This window comes from Buteo buteo, chromosome 4 (genome assembly GCF_964188355.1).
Source record: "Buteo buteo chromosome 4, bButBut1.hap1.1, whole genome shotgun sequence".
In the NCBI taxonomy this organism is placed as follows: Eukaryota; Metazoa; Chordata; class Aves; order Accipitriformes; family Accipitridae; genus Buteo; species Buteo buteo.
The window spans coordinates 15,002,857-15,021,792 of record NC_134174.1 but is presented as its reverse complement, the minus strand read 5'-3'; the positions used below and the strand labels follow the sequence as shown (position 1 = coordinate 15,021,792).

At 38.4% G+C, this 18,936-nt stretch overlaps 1 protein-coding gene across 10 annotated transcripts in view; it reads left to right on the top strand.

Moving 5' to 3' along the window:
• ATXN7L1 (ataxin 7 like 1) overlaps nucleotides 1-12,921 on the top strand; it is a 120,633-nt gene extending 107,712 nt beyond the window's left edge. For 8 of the 10 annotated variants that reach the window (XM_075024833.1, XM_075024840.1, XM_075024836.1 and 5 more), the window contains 3 exons: nucleotides 1,608-2,562; nucleotides 6,701-6,775; nucleotides 10,108-12,916. In XM_075024833.1, coding sequence (XP_074880934.1) covers nucleotides 1,608-2,562; nucleotides 6,701-6,775; nucleotides 10,108-10,149 — 1,072 coding nt within the window. In that variant the 3' untranslated portion in view covers nucleotides 10,150-12,916. Of the gene's footprint in view, nucleotides 1-1,607; nucleotides 2,563-6,700; nucleotides 6,776-7,855 lie in introns of all 10 variants that reach the window. The other 2 variants (XM_075024832.1, XM_075024831.1) reach the window with 2 other exon arrangements.
• The last annotated feature ends 6,015 nt before the right edge of the window (nucleotides 12,922-18,936 follow it).

The window sequence follows — 18,936 nt, the reverse complement described above, 5'->3', positions numbered from 1 at the left end:
CTTGTTCTCAAAGTATCTTACAAAGGTGGGTAAGAATTATTGGCCCTTCTTTAAAAAAAACCCTGAGGAATGGATCTGAGAAGCAGCTTTGTTTGCGTAGCAAGTCACAGGCAGTAGGACTTCCTCACTTCTGGCGGCATGGGCTGTATGTAATCCCTTATGTAATTGTAGCATAAACAGTGTTCTGTCTGAGAGTCTCCATAGGAAGAATACCAGGAGAGAACACTTGTAATTAGGATTTCATTTATGATAAAACAGCACAGCCAGTGCTGCTCTTTTATCATACTTCTTTGAGGGCAAGAGCAAGCCTTTAAAAACTGAAAAGGTGTCAGTAGTGAGGATAACAAGGGCAGAGTTATGGTGATGTACAGCTTCTTAACAAAGAGAAATAGGATTAAACTGTGAATTAAATTTTAGTCTAAATAATGAGAAAAGCTCAGATGATAATTTTCCAAGAGACATTATGGAAGTCTGGTTCTTTGTTAACAGTGGACTAGATAAAATAATAGAAGATGATGGCTGAATAGAAAGGAATTTGAATGTGTTCTACTTATTTCACAGGTAATATTACTAGATCATATTCTCAGGATAGTATTCAACTAGTTATAAAGCTTATCAAGCACTGTTTAATATTTTGTCAATTTTTCAATATCAGTGAAATTAATCAGTAACTTACCTAGTTAATCCCGTCTAACCAGCTCCCAAATGAGCTGTTGGGAATAGCACTGCATTTGGAAAGGGATGAGCTTTCCTCCTTTCCTCTTTAAGCTCAGTGATTAAGTGCTTCACAACCCCCCAAACTGGCTCATTTACTATGCTCATCAAATCTAACCTGTGAGTTTAGGTTGATATTGGAACTGTTCCACAACTTGAACTTTCAAGCAAAACATACGCAATGAATGAAACATAGTGATTAGAATGTTTGTAGATCCCACCATCAGGCATTTAATTTGCATTTTTTAATTGTTTGGTAAAATAGGAGAGGAATAATGGAAATTAAATTTGTAATAAAGTGATTAAATTGTAATGCTGTACTTAGTTGCTACATGGGGCACTTGTGCTGAAGTGGAGCTCAGTTCTGGTTTAACTGAGTTACACAGTTTAGGGCTCATGTGCCATAACAGAATTTTATAGAGAAAATTACGCTGCATAGTTCTTTACCTAATCATCTTCTGTTAGGTCTCCAATGCCTTCACAGATTTAATGTGCCTTATTTCAAAATTAATTTTTAGGAATATTACTTCATAATCCAGCTTTCCTGAATCTTTACAATATTAAAACACATGTGGTTTGCATTTTGCTGTTTGTATTAAATCCAGAAGAACATCAGAATGGAATTGCAAGTTTAAAAAGAGAGGGAAAAAAATCACAAGTAAAAGCATTTTTAAGCTGTTGTAGAATGCAGAGCTGATTTTGAACTGTGAATATTAAAATATATGTGATTGGTAGAATAGGAATCAAAATTACAGTGAATTAGGTTTGCCTTTTTTAATAAGTTGGTCCTTCCCAGAAATTGTTTCCTATCTGCATTGTTCAGATGGAATTTTTTTATGTATCTAACTCTCTGCTGCTTTTTTTTTTTTTTTTTTTTTTCCTTCTCTGTTTAGGAAAATTCCTCCTGCGGCAGATAGTCCCATGCCTTCTCCAGCAGCGCATGTCTCCACTCCTTTTCCAGCATCAGTCTTACAGCCTTTCAGCAACCCCAGTGCAGTGTATATTCCTTCAACACCTATCAGTTCAAGAATCACTTCTTCTTCTTACATAATGACATCAGCCATGTTATCAAATGCAGCCTTTGTGACAACATCAGATACGAATTCAATTATGTCACACACTACAGCTTTTCCTCATGTGGCTGCAAGCCTAAGTATCATGGACTCAACTTTTAAGGCGCCATCAGCTGTGTCACCAGTGCCAGCAGTCATCCCTTCCCCATCCCACAAGCCATCCAAAACAAAAACCAGCAAATCCTCAAAAGTGAAAGACCTGTCATCTCGAAGTGATGAGTCTTCAAGTAATAAAAAGAAAAAGCCGCAGTCGTCATCATCATCGTCGTCATCATCCTCGTTATCTTTACAGACAACTTCCTCATCTTCATTTTCAGGGTCCCACAAAAAGAACTGTGTCCTGAACCCCAGTTCCACTTTGAACTCCTATCAGGCTACATCTTCCTATAACAGTATGTCTGTGCACAATACAAATAACGGAACAAGCCCACTCAGTGCCAAATCGGAGCCCTCAGGACGGACTTCATTATCAAGTAGTTCAGCAGACTCAGTGAAACATATGAGCATGGTAGTAAGCAGTATTGACTCTTCTAATCTGTCTGTATCTTCTCTTGTGCACCACTCAGGGGACCACTCCCTGGGAGCACATAATGCAGTGTCTTCTCTACCCCTTTCTTTTGACAAATCAGAAGGAAAAAAACGTAAAAACTCTAGTTCTAGTAGCAAAGCCTGTAAAATCACTAAAATGCCTGGTATGAATAGTGTTCATAGAAAGAGCACTGCCAACCTTATTTCTGCGGTGCCAGATCCTACAAGCAGCTCCATCTCTCGGCAGGTAAGGGACTCTTCCAGTTATTTTTTTGCAGGTCATGTCTGACTTACTTGAAATATTTCATGCATTCTGAAAAGAAAATACTATGTTTGCTTCAGATTGTTTTTCATCACACAACTTACTTTCTAGGTTAATACAGAAACAAATTTGTATTTGTTTTGTAGCAATCATAGAAAGATGTTTCCAGAATTAAAAAAAAAACTTTCTTAAAATATTTTTATGAGATTTTTTTTTATTCAATTAATAAAGTAGCCATTTGTATCTCTGAAAGTAAAATTGAATGTCCAGAATGGATAAATAATTTTTAGAAATTAATTTTTTATCTTAATTCTCATCTCTCTGAAATAAATTGTGTCATTAAAACAGGAAGAAAAGAGTCAGCATTTCCCTTTGTTTCTTTCCCCAAACTTGTTGCTGATTCATTTCTTAATGTTATGCAAGTCTCCTCATTTCTCTTATGTAAAACACTTACATCTACCTTTCCCCTGGGGAGAGTCTGAGATGCCTGACCTCAGATGCTGTTTCCTGTTTGAAACTGTAAAAGTTAAGAGATTAAGATCTTAACCAGATGACCTTTAGTGGACATTTGGTTATCTTTTATAGTGTGCATGTGTTCAGAATATTGAAGTCAGTGCAACAGATAAGGTTACACACTCTTACTTAATTGTCACTAGACTTCTCTGTCCTTGTATAGCATCACTGAGAAAAGTATGTGTGAAGTAAAATTTGGTGGAAAAACTGCCAATACAATCTTTATAATGATATACTATTTCATTCTGCTACCGTGTCCAGTGCTGGGCAGTACACAGAAAACAAAGCTTGGCCCTGGCATCTGGAAGACAAAACCAGAGAAAATAGAATACCACAGAAAATCCAGAGAAGGTAGCTTAGGCAAAAACTCTCATTTCCTAAGGATATTGCACATAAAATAGAATTTGGAAATGGAGAGGGTCAGGTCTTGGGCAAGGCAATCCGTAGGTAATAGCAGACAGAAACGGGAGTGGAAGAAAGGAATAAATGAGTTCTAAAACTGGTATAGCAGACAGAATGAAGGTCTCAAACAATGGCTTAGCAGGTATATTTTCTCTTTCTTACTTCCAGCAGAGGTGCAACTGAGATGACTTGTTTGGCTTTTAAAAATGGATAGTCGTATCGTCCTTCTATTTTAAGCCTTTTAAATTTGTCCTGCTATCAGAACTAATCTTTAAGTCACTGAAGTCAGTGAAGGATGCTGTAAATTCTTCATTCTGTCACACATCTGATTTTTGAAATATGTGTGTGCCCAAAAAGATTAAATTGCCCTGACATACACGATCTCAAATGGGAGGGAGAAGTAAGTACAAATTGTTACTTTGGTACAAACATCAGTAGTAGGAAATGGATTGTATCATCTTTCCACAGTACATAGACTGTATCTGTAGCTAGTGCAGTCTGAGGAAGTCTTACAGATATACACAGGAGGTTCTGAGTTCAAATTCTGACTCCCCTAGTGATTTAAATCTGTTCCTGTGGGACATTCCTATTCCAGTTTGTGATGTATTTCAGCATGTTGCACAGTAATGGAAGTAAATAAACCACAAAGAATCAATCAGAGGTCTTTTCTGAATATTTGTAAATATGTAATTCACACTAATATTTTTTTCCTTAAGTAAAAGGTTAAATATATGTAATGACTGTAATGATATACAGATTTTTAAACATAATGTTTTTATATACATGTACAGGTGCATACATATATAGATGTATACATGCTTCTATGTGTGTGTGTATATATGTAAAAGTTGGTCACACTTTCCTCTTATATTGCTGGTCTTTGGAGCTACACTAGTAATCAAAAATAGGAGGTGGAGTTGATTGTATTTCAGATGTCTGGCTGGCAGCTAATTGTCTTTGTGACAAGGATACCACATTGTATGCAATACAAAATAGACATTTCCTACTGTTTATTTGTGCTATAAATAAATGAAATTTGTACCCACTTAAGCATATGGGTCAAAGAATATTACATACTCTACATGTGAATATTAAAGCTCTGGAGAATACAATACTTGAAATCACTTTTAAGCTGTGCTGTTTTGACTTGCTGTGTTCTAGAAATGCAATCACAGTAAAAATTCCGCAAAAAAAGAAATCAGTATTACTTAAAATTTTGCTCCTGTTCCCTGATGTAATAGGGCAAATTAAATTAAGAAACTAAGAACACAGAAAACAGTTCAAGTGACTGGTGATAGGCTCAGGGGTTGGTTTTTTTTCTAATTTAATTCAAGTCTGGCCTGGATAGATAGTAACTGAAAGTCTTAACCATTGGGTTTTGATGTATACTTTATTTTTAAAAGAGGGGGGGAAAAAAGGGGGTTGAGTTTTGGCCTCATCCTAATCCTTTTGAAATGGTGTTCCCATCATTAAAGACCCAACACAACTGGGAATCTTTCTTTCTTATTTTCACTGAGTGCTGTTCAGTCTATCTGAATTATTACCCTTCTGGCCTGGAACACTGCCCTTCCAGCTCTGAATGACAACAGGATGGTAAAGCAGCTCCAAGCCGACCACAGTGCTGCAAGCTGTGTTGCTGCTTGCTTTGTGGTAGTTGTAGGAGCACTGAATGAATGAAAGCCTAAAGAGGTCTAATATTCCCTCTCATCATTCGAGGATCTCAGCAAGTCGATTTCCTAGTGGCTATTTTTCCATTTAAAAGATGGACATGTATTTTATTGTGGAAGGGTTTTATGAATGCTAGAAGGGTGGATGTAGAGGAGAAAGGTTTGCAGGTGTGTTACAATGTTCTGAAAAGCTAGGAAAGATTTTACGAGGTCATGCATCTTTAGTCAAGATTTGCATGTTACTACCTAGAGAACAGCTGTGGCATGCGAAACAACAAGTAAAGGGAACAGGGTAGGCAGAGGCCTACCCTTTTAATCTTTGGGCACCACGGGAGCTGCCTTCAGAATTGGCTGTAAATAAAAATCTTAAATATTTCTTTTGGATAGAATGTGAACAGAGAACACTGTTTTAAACAGTCACTGAGTGAGGAAGGGCAGATATGGAAAGGGAGACAAAGGCTACCTTTGACTGTATACACGCAATGGCAGAACAACAAATGATGTTGCAGAAGGGAAGGAGAAAACTGATGTTAGTGAAAGCCCTGCCAGCCAATGCCACAGTGCCATCTATTCAGTAAGAAACTTGCAACTGCATTTCTCACTGTTCAGAAGACAGGTCCTTGCTACCTCTCCATCAAATGTTTAAAGTTGACATTACTTGAAGTCCATTGACCTTGTGAATAGCTATTGGAACTCCAGTCATCTGCCATTCGTAGGCAGGTGTCCATGGTTAATTTTTATCAGCCTTGTAACCCCTGAGAAACTACTCCTCTGACTCAACAGCTGTCACCCATTTTGTATCACAACAGAAATACCTACACTATGGTTATGGGTCATTGTAGAAAAACGGAAGACAGACTGCTCTTGCAGAGTGCTGTAATCTCTCAAGCATTGAAATATGCAGATTGAATAATGAAATGTTTTAACTAAGTACTTTAAGATATATGTATGTGTACTATCAATTTGTGCTTATTCCCAAAGAAATTCTGTGATGCAGTAAATTGATACAATTTCACATTTAAACCTCTGGAGTTTGATTCTTCTGGTTAATATTTGCTTTATTGAGCAATAAAAAATATGGAAGAAAATGGAATAACTTAGGGCATGCTATGGTGCTTGGGCCTTGCTTTAAATTCCCCAGGAGTCGGGCAAGTGCCCTGGGCAGGAGTCTGTCACCTTCAGCACTCTGTGCTCTCAGTTGCTGACTAGCTGTACTAAGTGGCTCCAGTAACTACAGAAACTAGTATTTTGGTCTAGAGAAGCGGGGGTTTACAGTCTATATTCCCTTGGTAACTGTTTCGTACGTTGTTTTCTGACCTGTAATAGTATTTATGTGCCTTTTAAGAGTTTATTTAAAGTATCCAAGCCCTGTGAGATAATTATGATTCTATATGAAGTGTATCTTTTGCAATAGCAAAATACCTGTGTTCCAAATGCAAAGCAATTAGTGCCACTTTACACAGGAAAGGGAAGGCCATTACCAGCATCTGCATTCAACTGAGAAATGTGCCTCTCAATACTGCTCAATTAATGTCTTTCAGATTGGAAAAAATAGCAGTGTAGCTTTGTCACAATCCAGTCCTTCGAGTACATCAAACCCAGTACACAACAGACAAGTAAGTTGCTTTAAAAAAAAGTGTACTTAAGTAGTTTGTAAGCGGTTTTGAAATATTTTATACTGTAAAACCTTAAAACACAATTTCTTTATGAATAGAATTCTTTATAGAAGCTGTCTTTTGGTGAACTAATATTAGATTTCTCCTCTCACTTAATTTCTTTTCCAGCTATTTTACCCTCTGAGGTTTATGAATAACAAGTTTTCTGCTTTTTTTCACCACCTGTAATACACCTCAGGTTGGCTTATGTGCTGCTCACTGGCTGTTGCTTTGGTGATACAAACTCAGCAGCAGCAGAAACTGTCAGTGCAGGATCATCTAAGCTGATGTGGTTTTTCTATCCAACTTCCTCTGCTGAGCGAGATGGCACAGCAGAGTCCCTAAATTGGCACAGGAAGGGCAGCATTTAAAAATAGGCCCAAAGTGAAAGCAGCAAAGGGAGGACAGAAACAGGACGGTGAAGACAGGCCATTTGAGTATTCAGAGAAACTAATCTGAAAGCATAACTAAGCTAAGTATAATCCGAGTTCCTCTTAGACTGTGAGAAGTCCTTAGCGCTCCCACCATCCCTGTTTATCACACAGACTACTAGTCAGATAATTATAATAAATTCTGTAACTCAGCTTTTTTGTGAGGACAGCTGCTTGATCTGTGATCCAGCCCTCATCTGTCTGGAGGACTGATAGACTAGTTTATTTTTTTAATACAGCCCCCACTGTTTGACTCTCCAAGTTGAGTAGTTTATCAAGAGCTCATTTTCAAGATCCTTGGTATGAAAAGGTTTCCCACCTCAGCAAGGTGTAGTCACAAGTAGACAAAAATTCCAGAGGATTTTTCTGTAAAACCAGTTAGTATTTTAGAATTCTGTTACATATTCTGGCTAAATTATACAGGAGTAGTTATTCCAAATGGCTGTGCTGCTTAGTTTCTGCTGTGTAGACACAGCAAAAGAATAGTAATGATTGTAGTAATGATAACCCACAACTGTATCCCCATTAAAAATACTCTGAATCACTCACATCTTGAGATGAACCACCAAACAGTAATTTATTTTTTTTTTTCTCTTGGTGCTGAATGCAGAGCAGTATACGTATGGAAGAACTACTCTGAAGGGAAAAAAGTGGAAAGTTTCTTCATACTTCTAGGGACTGGCATTTTTTCTGTGTGAGACACTGTCATCCAACTGCCAGTAACAAACATGGGATAAAGCTGTTGTGAACTGCAAAACTGGTTTTGCTTTAACCTTCTGCTCCTGTGTTAGTATAAAATACACGCTACCAGGGAGCAGAGCTTGTTGGGTTCTGTTGCCTAGATCCCATGGGGAAAACCTAACAGTGCAAAACATTAATTCTGTGGCAGCCCTATGTAAACAGAGGCTATTGCTGAGCTTTTCAGCTGCCTGTTTCCATAACTTTATCAAAAATAGAAGTGTTTGCTTGTTTTAAGCCCCACAAACTCTTTATTGTTAAAAATATGTTTCTGTCAGTTTGGTAGTTGAATATGGAGCTCAGAATACAAATACAAAATAAAATCAAGATGTATTAAGTTGTATTAAACTTTTTTTTTTTAAAACTGTAACACAGGATTTTAGAATTTGGAACCATGAATAATGGTTACCTATCTAATAAATGCTTTTCACTGTCAAAATAAATCTGAGGTGCTTTGTTGACAACTTTCATCTCCAATCTAGTAACTCAATAGTCTCTAAATAAAATTTTAGTCTTAAACTGTGCTATAGTATTTCTTTATAAAGGTGTTATTAATTAGGTCACAGTAAGCGGATCTGCAAGTATATGCTGTGTCGGTAAAGATACTACTGGGGGAACCTGAGCTCTCATTTTTAATGTTAGTAGTGTTACAACCATGATAATCAGGGAGTCCAAGTGAAGCAAGGTCTGTAGGCAGAGACAATCTCTGCTATACACTGGGGTTTGTAGTTGGAAAAATCAGGCAAGTTTTCACGAATACAAGTCAGAGCAACAGACTTTTAACAATGCAGTTTGAAGTAGAATTGCAGCCGTCAAGCTAAATGTAAGTACAGAGCAGTTACTCTTGACTGTCTCCACTGTGTTACCTGGTCAGGCAACCTGTTGGGGTTGTCTGCTGGGGCAGAGAGGGAGTTAGAAGGGAGGAGAAGATGTTGTTTCTCAAGAGAGGGGAGAGGGGTCCTTAACTCAACACGGGGGTGAGTGACTGGGTGAGGATGAGGCATTCTGGAAATTGCAGTAGGCTGTAAACCCAGTCTTGTTTAAAGCTGCCATCGCCAGTGTGCAGTCCTACTGAGAAAGCTGGCTTCCCTGCTCACCTCCCGAAGGTGTCCAGTCGGAGCTGAGAGGACAAGCGGCAGTGCTGTGAAAGTCCCCTGCCACCAGTAACTGGGTGTTTCTCGTTACCGAGTTGTGAGATGAAGGTGCCCCGTGGTTGTTTTGATTTCACACAAGTATTCTCTTTTGGTCATTTGTGACAGTTGTTGAAGTACACTGTACTCTCAGCTACTCCTGTGGGGGACAGGTGGATTGTAAGGGTAACTGTTGTGGGCCCGTCTGCTATCTCCCATTGCATTAAACTCAGTCAGGTTAAACTCAGACGAATTGTTCTCAATTCATGTTTAATTTTAATGTTGCTGCATCTACTTGAGACCTGAACAAGGGCTTGTATATGTAAAAGCATGCCTGTTTTTCCAACCGTTGTTGCTGTAATAAAAAAAAAAATACTACTTTTCCCTATAAAAACTACTTGGTTTTTAACAAACATTAATGGAATGGTAGTTTTACAGTCAAATAATTTGTGCCCGTTAACACAAATTACATATCAAAAGCTTGTTTTCTCCATATTTTATCCTTGTTCTAGGCTTATAACTAATCAAGTGTTTTTGTCTTCATAGTGCTTTTAGGTGCCTGAATGTGTTAACACTTCAAGACCTCAGTATGCGGTAGTTTTTAAATACTGAGTAACTAGATCATTTAATTAAGGGAAGGTGACATGTATGCTGTGTGGGGATTCCTTGTGCATGAAAACATGCTGTGTAGAGGAAAAGATACTTCAGAGTTGTTGTATAATTGCTGCTTTTTACTTGTAATGATACACCAAGTTAATGAACATGAGATTTACCAAAGCTTACTAAAATCAGATGGTCCCAAAAGGAAATACAGTTTATTCAAAGCAGTTCCTTTTCTTAAAGGTCTAATGTAATCAGTGAACAGGGAGGGAAGTTAGTTCAGGGACTTGAAATAAATTCCTGCTTTGAGTTCTGTCAGACACAGATGTTATTAAAGTATTACATACTGAAAGACATTTTGTGATTTTGAACCTGGCTCTGGTTTCTCTTTTAGAAGACATCAAACCGGACTGGTAGAATAAGGACTCTTCCATAACAAGGAAAAGGAACCAGCCTATAATCTCTAGCTCTCAGCAGCCCTACTCCACAGGGTTTTTCTTTTCTATGTCCTGCAGATGGATTTAACCTTTTATGAATTTGTGGTTTTAAAGAGAATTAAATTTACAGAAAACTGTAATAGTGATTTGTTTAGTTTTTCACTTGTATTTGCCACTGATCTGTGCATTCTGCTTGGTTATGTTTCATGCCTTTTAAAGCTGTTAGCATTGCAATGCTCCCTTTGTTTCCTTACCAGAACACGGTGGACATTCCAAAAAAAATCCAGATCATGATTTGAATTTATTTAAAGGATCTCCAGATTTTTTCATTAAATAAAAATTACAGTAATTCTGTATTTAAGCTTGTCCTATGGATAAAAATTGAGTGCATTTCTTAGTAATTTGCAAACAGCTGGGGCACTGCAACTTTAGGGACTAATCCTGACTGGTGCTCTGTACCTACAGCATTTAATAATTTCAGAGGGAATTCTGAGTGTTCAGCCTCTTCCAGGATCAGGCTCTTAAGGAATCTATACTTCAATCAATGCATAGCGGATTTTTGCACCAAACTGTAATTAATGTTATCAGGGGGCTCAACATGTAAAATCCCCGTATTGTGGTGGATTTCTAGACCCTTAAGATCATAGCACTTGATAACTTCAGTAAACAGTTTGGGTTTGCGAGGACAGGAGTTGAGCAGATTGGCTTGCATTAATAGAATTGCACTGACAGTGTTTCTTATAGGATTACTGAATAATTTTTTAATAAAATATAGATTTTATAATCAGGAAGCCAATACTAGGTACTGGAACAATAGTACAGAGGAGTTAATTTTTATTTCTACAGTGTTAAAAGTGCACTTATATGCTGGTTTATTTACATCTTGGGGAAAGGCGAGAGACTGCAAATAGGGAGATTATTACTACTTTCTTTTTTAAAAAAAGAAGGCTTACAGCAAATTTTAAGACTAAAAAATGTTTAAGCAATTATAAACAAGGCTAGACCCTTTGAAAAAAGTTTAGAAATATTCTTAAAATAAATTTTTATAGTGTTAATTTTGTAATAATTTATGTTTTGCTATACTTCAGAGCTAACTGACTGGTATAGTTTCAGAAACAGTATGAAACTTAGGAAAGTTTAAGCAATGTTTATATTTTTAAAATGTTCTTTGAATTATGTTTTTATTGTACATTTCTTCAGACTGAAAAATGTGTACATATCTTTGTTATTTTTGCACAATTTTTGTCTTGTTCAGTTTTAGGAGCAGTACTATGTTGATTTTTTTAATTTATTTTGAGTTTAAAAACTGCAGGAGTTTAAAAATCTCAGTAACAAAGTCATCCTCTGTAATCAATGAACTGCTATTTCTAGTTGTTGAGGGAAAACAGTGGTTGTGAGATTCAGTGGTTGCTTCTGAGAAATAATGCTAATCAATGACTGAAGGAGCAATTTTGTAGTTTTAGGAAGCTTTAGCTTTTTCCATGCATCTTTTAATTGGAAAGCTGGAATATGGAGCCTGTCCTTCAAATGCTGCTTAAATTTTATTTCAACTGGCTTACACTTGACAGCATTTCAGGAAAGTTAAGCACGAAGTAAAATCCCACAGTGTTCTTTCATCATCAAAGAATCATTATTTAATTATATGTATCAAAAATTTCAACCTGAAAAGTGACATGGAAGTAAACATTTGAAAAAAATGGATACAAACTGGACCAGCCTATAATGCATTATTAGTGTAGCATTCACTTGGTAGTTCTTTTTCTTCCCCATTTGCCTGAAAATCTTGTGATTTGTTTCCAGCAATAGAGGCTCAGAAGCTTTGGTTGTTACACATACGCAATGCATAGGCCCGTCAGCCATAAAAAGCGACTTGGATAACTTGTATGCCTTCTTTTGTATTGATGTAACAATTGTAAATAGTGCTGATCGACCTTTGTAGAGAATAGTTTATACAGCATATTCTATAATTGCTGATTCTCAGTGAACTATTGTTTTAAAAAAAAGAAGAAAAAAAGAAATTTTTCTATTTACACCTTATATTTTGTTATGCTGTTGACCCATGGCACTTTAACAAAACTCTGTGGGTTTTGCATAGCTGGTCAGTCATGGGATATATTAAATAACTGTTGTTGCACAGAAATGAATTTGCACCTGCTATATTGTGCTTTCCTACTACAGATTTTAGAACCTTTTCCAGAAGACTTTTGACGAAAGCATGTCCAATCATTCTAAGAAAAAAAAAAATGCCATACTTGTACAGCCAATTTCTTTTCTACAATCCATATTTTGTAACACTAAGTATTTTCATTCTTTGTCCTGCACCTTTATGTATTAGCAGTATCAAATAGAATTCATTCCATGCTTGTGATAATTGTAAGCAGAATAAATGTCTAAAGTAGGTGTAAATAGTAAATTCTATGGCTTACAGTTTAAAAAAGGAAAAACAGAACAAACTTGTATCTGATTGATACTGCCATGGTTCAACACCGGGCCTGGAGATATTCTCTAGTGAGCGATTGTATTTTTTGGTTTTTTGCCTTTTTTTTTTTTTTTTTTTTTTTTTGTAACATGGCTTTGTAAATAAAATAATTTATATGTTTGTAAGAAACAGATGGGTTTTGTCATTATTTATCTTTGCAAAGCAAAAATGGTATGTATTGCAAGACTGCCCTTTTTCTTCCCAGAGGCTGAAATACACTGTGCAGATAGCCAGCACTCAAAATTCCATTGGTAATTCAAAAGAACTGCCCAGCTCTCTGTATAGGGCTGAATTGCTCTGGGATTATTTTTGGCATTCATGTCGAAAATATTTCTGTACTTATATGTCAGGACACTTGTGACAATCAGCTACTGAGGTTTTTGCACTGATAAATCATTTTTAAATTCCTTTGCTTAGCTGAATGCATTTTCTCATTCCTTATCAGTGTAAGAATTAACTTTGCTACAGCTGCTAGATTTAGGAATTCTCAGTGCAGTGGGCAGTACAAATTTATAACCAATCTCTTTATCATTGTTAATAGTAAAAATGCAACTTTTATCTAGGCATTAAGATTCTTGTTCTATGTAAAGCCTGTTCCAATTACAGATCAAGTGAGACTTAAATTGTTCATTGGCTTGTCAGCTCTGCAGAGAAGATTGCAGTTTTTTTCTCTCGCAGCAAACCTCTTCTGCAAATCTGGGGAAAATGTACATTTTTATGCTCCTTTTATGAAGTATCTGGAAACTCGATCTTGGAGATACTGTAGGGAAGATGCTCACAATTGCGGTATGATCTTTTTTGAAAGCAAGAAATTTGGACTGCAAACTGCATTTTTGTATGCATACATTCAGAACTGGCAGAGGAGATAGAAAGCTGCCCTGCATTACAGGAAACGGTAATCGAAGGAGGAACATTTTACCTTCTAGGTAAAAATCTTTTTGTATAGTGTCTTGCGTGTTCTGTTACCTGTCACAAAAGCTAATCCTGAACTTCCTCTTTACTGTCCAATTTGTGCCTTGGTCTGAGTTGCTTATATTTTGAAAACTTTTTTTTTTTTTTAGTCTTGAGTTTTATCTTTTCCAGTATAGAAAAACCAAATATCATGAAGTAACAGTAGATAGCAAAGTTTCATCTGATAGAGTGGTCCTCATGTATGGCTGAAGAGTGACAACTGTGTTCGTAAGATGCTTTGCTATTTCTAGCAGCCATTAGGAATCAAAGATACAGCCAAGAAAATGCAATATTGCAGCCATGAGTTATTAGTTGCTTGCCATCATTGCCCATGGCCAGCAAAGGGCAAAGACCACTGAATTTATTTGCCAAATATGAGTCCAAGTAATTTTTTAGTACTTGCAGGTTCGTTAGAGTGATTTACAAGCTGTTGTCTATTTGGAGTTGGTTTCCCCCACTCTTTTTTTGGTTATACAAGTATTTTGCTTGTAGGAGTACTCTTTTGCTTCTGTTATCTAACATGCTCTAAATACCACCAGTTTCAGAGGGCAGCAGATCACACTAACTTTTTTATTCATTGCATTCTAGTTTTTACGCTTCTGTTTTTACCACAGAACTATTTATTTTAAAAGAAAGTCATTGCTGTGTGCAACCAGTATCTGTTTTACTCTTCCAAATCTGTCAGGATTCCCAATTGGAAGAAATGCCAAATACTGATTCCAGAAATATTTGGAGGAGATTCATACAACAGATTCAGACTTCAGAACACAAGAATGTTTATTTCATGCAAATTTTTATGCTGTTTTGCACCTTGAGTATCTCTTGAGAGCTACTACTCAAAGAAGTGCAGACCTCTTCTAAAACATACTTTCCTAAGTAGAGGAAAGATAAAGCTGATAATTCAGCAGCAGGTCCCTGTTTGCCCTTTGACTGGAGAATCCATAGTAGATGGTATGCATACTCTTGTTCTCATTTTGTAATGCATTACAAATTACATGGGCAGGATTCTTTTGTGTGTCGTTTTTTGTTGTTTATGGCTGATCTGCAGAAATATTTAGATCTAGTCTGTAATCTGCTCTCCCTACAGAAGGGCAAAGGGAAGCTTGCCAGAAATAACGATCAGGATCCAGGAGAACTTGATTTGAGGGTAAGGACACCAGTAGCAATTCGAGATGGTGCACGACATTCAGCTGCACCTTTGCAGACTTCCCAAACCTGAAAGATTTGGCTCTGAAATTGAATCTGGGTTTGATTTACTTGGAACAGTTACTAACATGGTTGATATGACAGCACAAGAGACTAGTTTTTCAGAAAGTTGTCTAGCATGAACAGAGTATCTTTACAGAATGCTACAGGTATAAAGGCCTGTTGGTGTAACTACAGTGAATGGCCTGAGGAACTCATGTGTTGCAACCCTGTGAGTCCCGTGTCTGTGTCAGCTATTTCCAGCCTGGCTGCTACGGAGGCAGAGGAGGAGACAGAGTAAGCATCACTGCAGAAAAGAAACCATCATCCCTTCCCAGTGGCAAATTTACTCAATGCTGATTTGGAGAGCTGTGTCACAGGTGAGTAGACAGGTCATTGGAAAAGGATTACTTGGGCTCAACCCTTTAGTCTTTCCCACCAGAGATGCAGCATATATAGGCCTGTCACCTTAGTTCTGCAGATACTCTCAACAGCCTATGCAAGAAACTTACTTTCTGGTCAGCTCTATTCTTAATTTGCAACTATTTGCCTTCCTTTTTCTTTAGTTCTATCTTATTTTGACCCATAATCAGTTGGTGGGTTTTGTGGTGTGTTTTGGGGTTTGTTTTGTTCTGTTGGGATTTTTTTGTTTGTTTTAATCTTGCCTTGAGTTACTCCTTCCTTGTTAATTCTCTTTAGGATCTGTGTTTGGACTATGAAGCCTGAACAGTAATACCAACACACTGGGCTTGCTGCTTCATTATCAAGGAGACACCAAGAAGGTGCAGAAAGCTGGTTTTCACTTGTGTTATTTTGCAGAGTGCTTCCAAGGCCTACAGCTTCACACCCTGAGTGTGGATGCTTCCAAAGAAAAAAAAAAAACATTCAAAGGGAAATGCTCCATTTGTGCTTTTTAACCTAGAACAAGCCAAGTGCATGTTTGCTCCTGGAGTACATAACAGACTCCATGTTGGGCCTTTCATTGCTAACAGACAATTCTCTAATGCCTGTTTTACTTTGCCCCTAGCATATTATTGGATCACTCACTCCCATGACTTCCACTGCTGATCTTCCAATCCCAAACTCCCTTTCATCTGCAGTTAAATGTCAATGAAGCCTGAAAGATACTAGCTTCTCCATCTCAAGCTTCTGTCCAGGGCCTTTGGGCCCAGACTGGCCTTCAAAATCCCTTATGAGGTTGCCAAGAAAGGAAAAGGGAAAAGGAAATTGAAGCACGAAGCAAGTGGGTCAGCACTGATATGAACCTCTGGCTCCAACTCACCACTTGCTCTGACTTAAGGGGATATAATATTAGCCTGCCAATACCTTTGAGGAGGTCACTAGGAGATCAGAGCCAGGCTCTGCAGTGCTGCACGGTGGGAAGATGAGAAACAATCGACATAAGTTGATAAAAGGGAGGTTCAGACTGGATACAAACAAGGTAAAACCTTCCTGCCATGGAGACAGTCAAGTGTTAGAACAAGTTGCTTAAGAGAGGTGGGTGCAAACTCCAACTTTCGAGGTTTTCAAACCCAAACTGGATAAAGCTCTGAGCAACCTGGTGTGACCTCAGAGCTGACCCTACTTTGAGCAGGAAGCTGGACTACAGACCTCCTGTCCTATGATCCAAATGTGAAGAAAGCAATAATGATGATCTAACTCCTCTCTCAAGGACTCATCTTGTAGGGTCATTTTCTCAGAAATGCTCCCTAGGGCCTTCTTAGGGTATTTTCCTAATACCGAACCCTCTTCATTGCTCAGTCTTTATGTTATTCATTAACCAGCTTTTTTGGTAGCTGTAATTCTCACTCAGAACTGGTGACACCCAAGACCTTGTCATTGGCGTTTCTCACTCTACAACGTCTGTCCTAAAGAGAGATTTCACTGGATTTTTTTTCCAAATCTCTCCCTGAGATATACTACAGAGTTTCCTTTGAATCAATTTACCTGCCTTGTTTCTAAGACAGCATAGGATGAGGCAGAAAACTTACTGTCCACTCTAAGTCTTGTCTTTTTACATTCACAGAATGAAGCACTTAACATGTTCTCCAAGAATGCTAATGTTTCCTTTTGAGGAATTGTGAACATCTTTACACTAAGGATGGCTATCTGTGTAACAGACTAGATGGCATTATTTTCTATATCTACTATACCCAGTAATCAGCACATTCTCTATTATAGCATGTGCAGTACTGCAGCTTATATGAAGAGCATGTCTGTTCTTGACACCTGTGGGAAACCACCTACATTGACATTCACCTTCACCAAATGTTGATGCATCCAGAAGTGTTGGATTTGGTAGAGCAATTTTGACATTAGGAAGCACTCCAAGACCTCTTCCTGGTAACCTTGCTTTTACAGGGTACTGACTGAAGTGGCTACTGTTAGAGTAGACATGTGGACTTAATGGTCAAATACAGGAAAAAAAACAGGTTACTCAGTCAGTAACACGAGTCTTTGTAGATGCATAATCCACACTTACTTTTGCTTCCTAACTGCATGCCCAGCCTTTCTGTTGTTCAAAATGTCTCTCTTTGGACTGTGGGTATCAGAGAAACTAAGGCGATGAGATGGATCTCTGATCTCCGCCACCCTGTGTAGTGTGAACTTGCTCTACAGATACCGCTAGAATAAAAGCATCTGTGGCCTTAAGAGCTATGGGCTCAGAGCCACACTTAAACAGACAAATATACTACATATCTCAAAGAATGAAGGCTCCTGCTAAGTAACTTCTTTTTTTGTTTTGCCTTCAGCAAGAGTCCCACTGTAGTTCTAGGAAGTCAGTTTCATGGGTTTTCAGTCAGCTGGGAAGCGGCCAGTTCTGTAAGAGAGCTAAATCTCCTGATATTAAACGAGCCTTTTTGTGACATATTTTTAACTTCTCTTTGACTAAGAAACAGTAACTGGAAGTATTTTTCTAATTCCTGATATTAAATTTTCCCAGTATATGATTTTTGATGGCAGGTTTAGTCTTTGTTTTGCAGTTGACTGAGAAAAACAACATTAACAGCTTAGCCTTACAGTCACTCTTGTTCTCGTGGAGGGGACTGGGATGGCAACATGGTAGAGGCACAAGTGATCCAGGCTACTTCTGTAGTACATCAAGGACAGTTTCTTGACAGAAGTGCTCAACAAGCCAAGTCTGGCTATGCTAGACATGCTACTCACACATAAGGAAGGGCTGGCTGGGAACACTGACATTGGTGGCAGCCTTGGCAGCAGTGACTACAAGATAGCAAAGCTTAAGATTCTGAGGGAAGCAAGGAAGAAAGATAAACAGTCGAATTGCAACCCTGGCATTTAGGAGAGCAGACATTGTCTCCTGCATATGTTTTGTTGGCAGAATCGCACAGAAGACTGCCCTGAAGGGCCCAGGGCAGCTAGCTGATGAAGCACAAGAACAGTCCATTCTGATATGCAGGAAGTTGAGCAGACATGGGAGAAGGCCACCATGGCTGAATGGGGAACTCCTGACTGAACTCAAATCCAAAAGGTGAGTGCACAGACTGTGGAAGCAGAGGTGGGCTACCCTGGAGGCATATAGAAACGCTGCCTAGGCATGCTGAAGCAGAACTAGGAAAGCCAAAGCTTAGCTGGAGTTGGAATTAGTGAGGGATGTGAAGGACACTTTCTGTATGTTAACATGGAAGGAAGGCTTAAGTAAAATGTGCGCCCCACTACGTGGGGTGAGTAACCTAGTGGCAAAGGACATGGAAACAACTGAGGTACGCTCGGTGCTGCCTTTGCTTCAGGTTTTAACCGGAGACATCCATGCTCAGATCTTTGGGCAGGGTCTGGGGAGTGAGGTACTACCCACATCAGAGGAAGCCTGAGTTAAGGACTACTTACCCTGGACCTATACCAGTCTATGGGAAAAGCTGGGCTCCATTCAAGGATGCAGGCTGGTATCATTACAAGGCTGCTATCATCCTTGAAAGATCCTGGTGAACAGGGTACAGGGTTTCTAAGGACTGGAAAAGGCAAATGCAATGCCCGTTTTCAAGAAAGACCCAGGGAACTACAGGCTGCTCAGCCCAACTGCAATCCCAGGCAGATGATGGAACAAATTCTCCTAGAAGCTGTGTCCAGACAACATGGATTTACCAAGGGGAAACTATGCCTGACCAACCTGCTTGCCTTCTGTGATTAGACTGCCTTCAGGTACTGACCA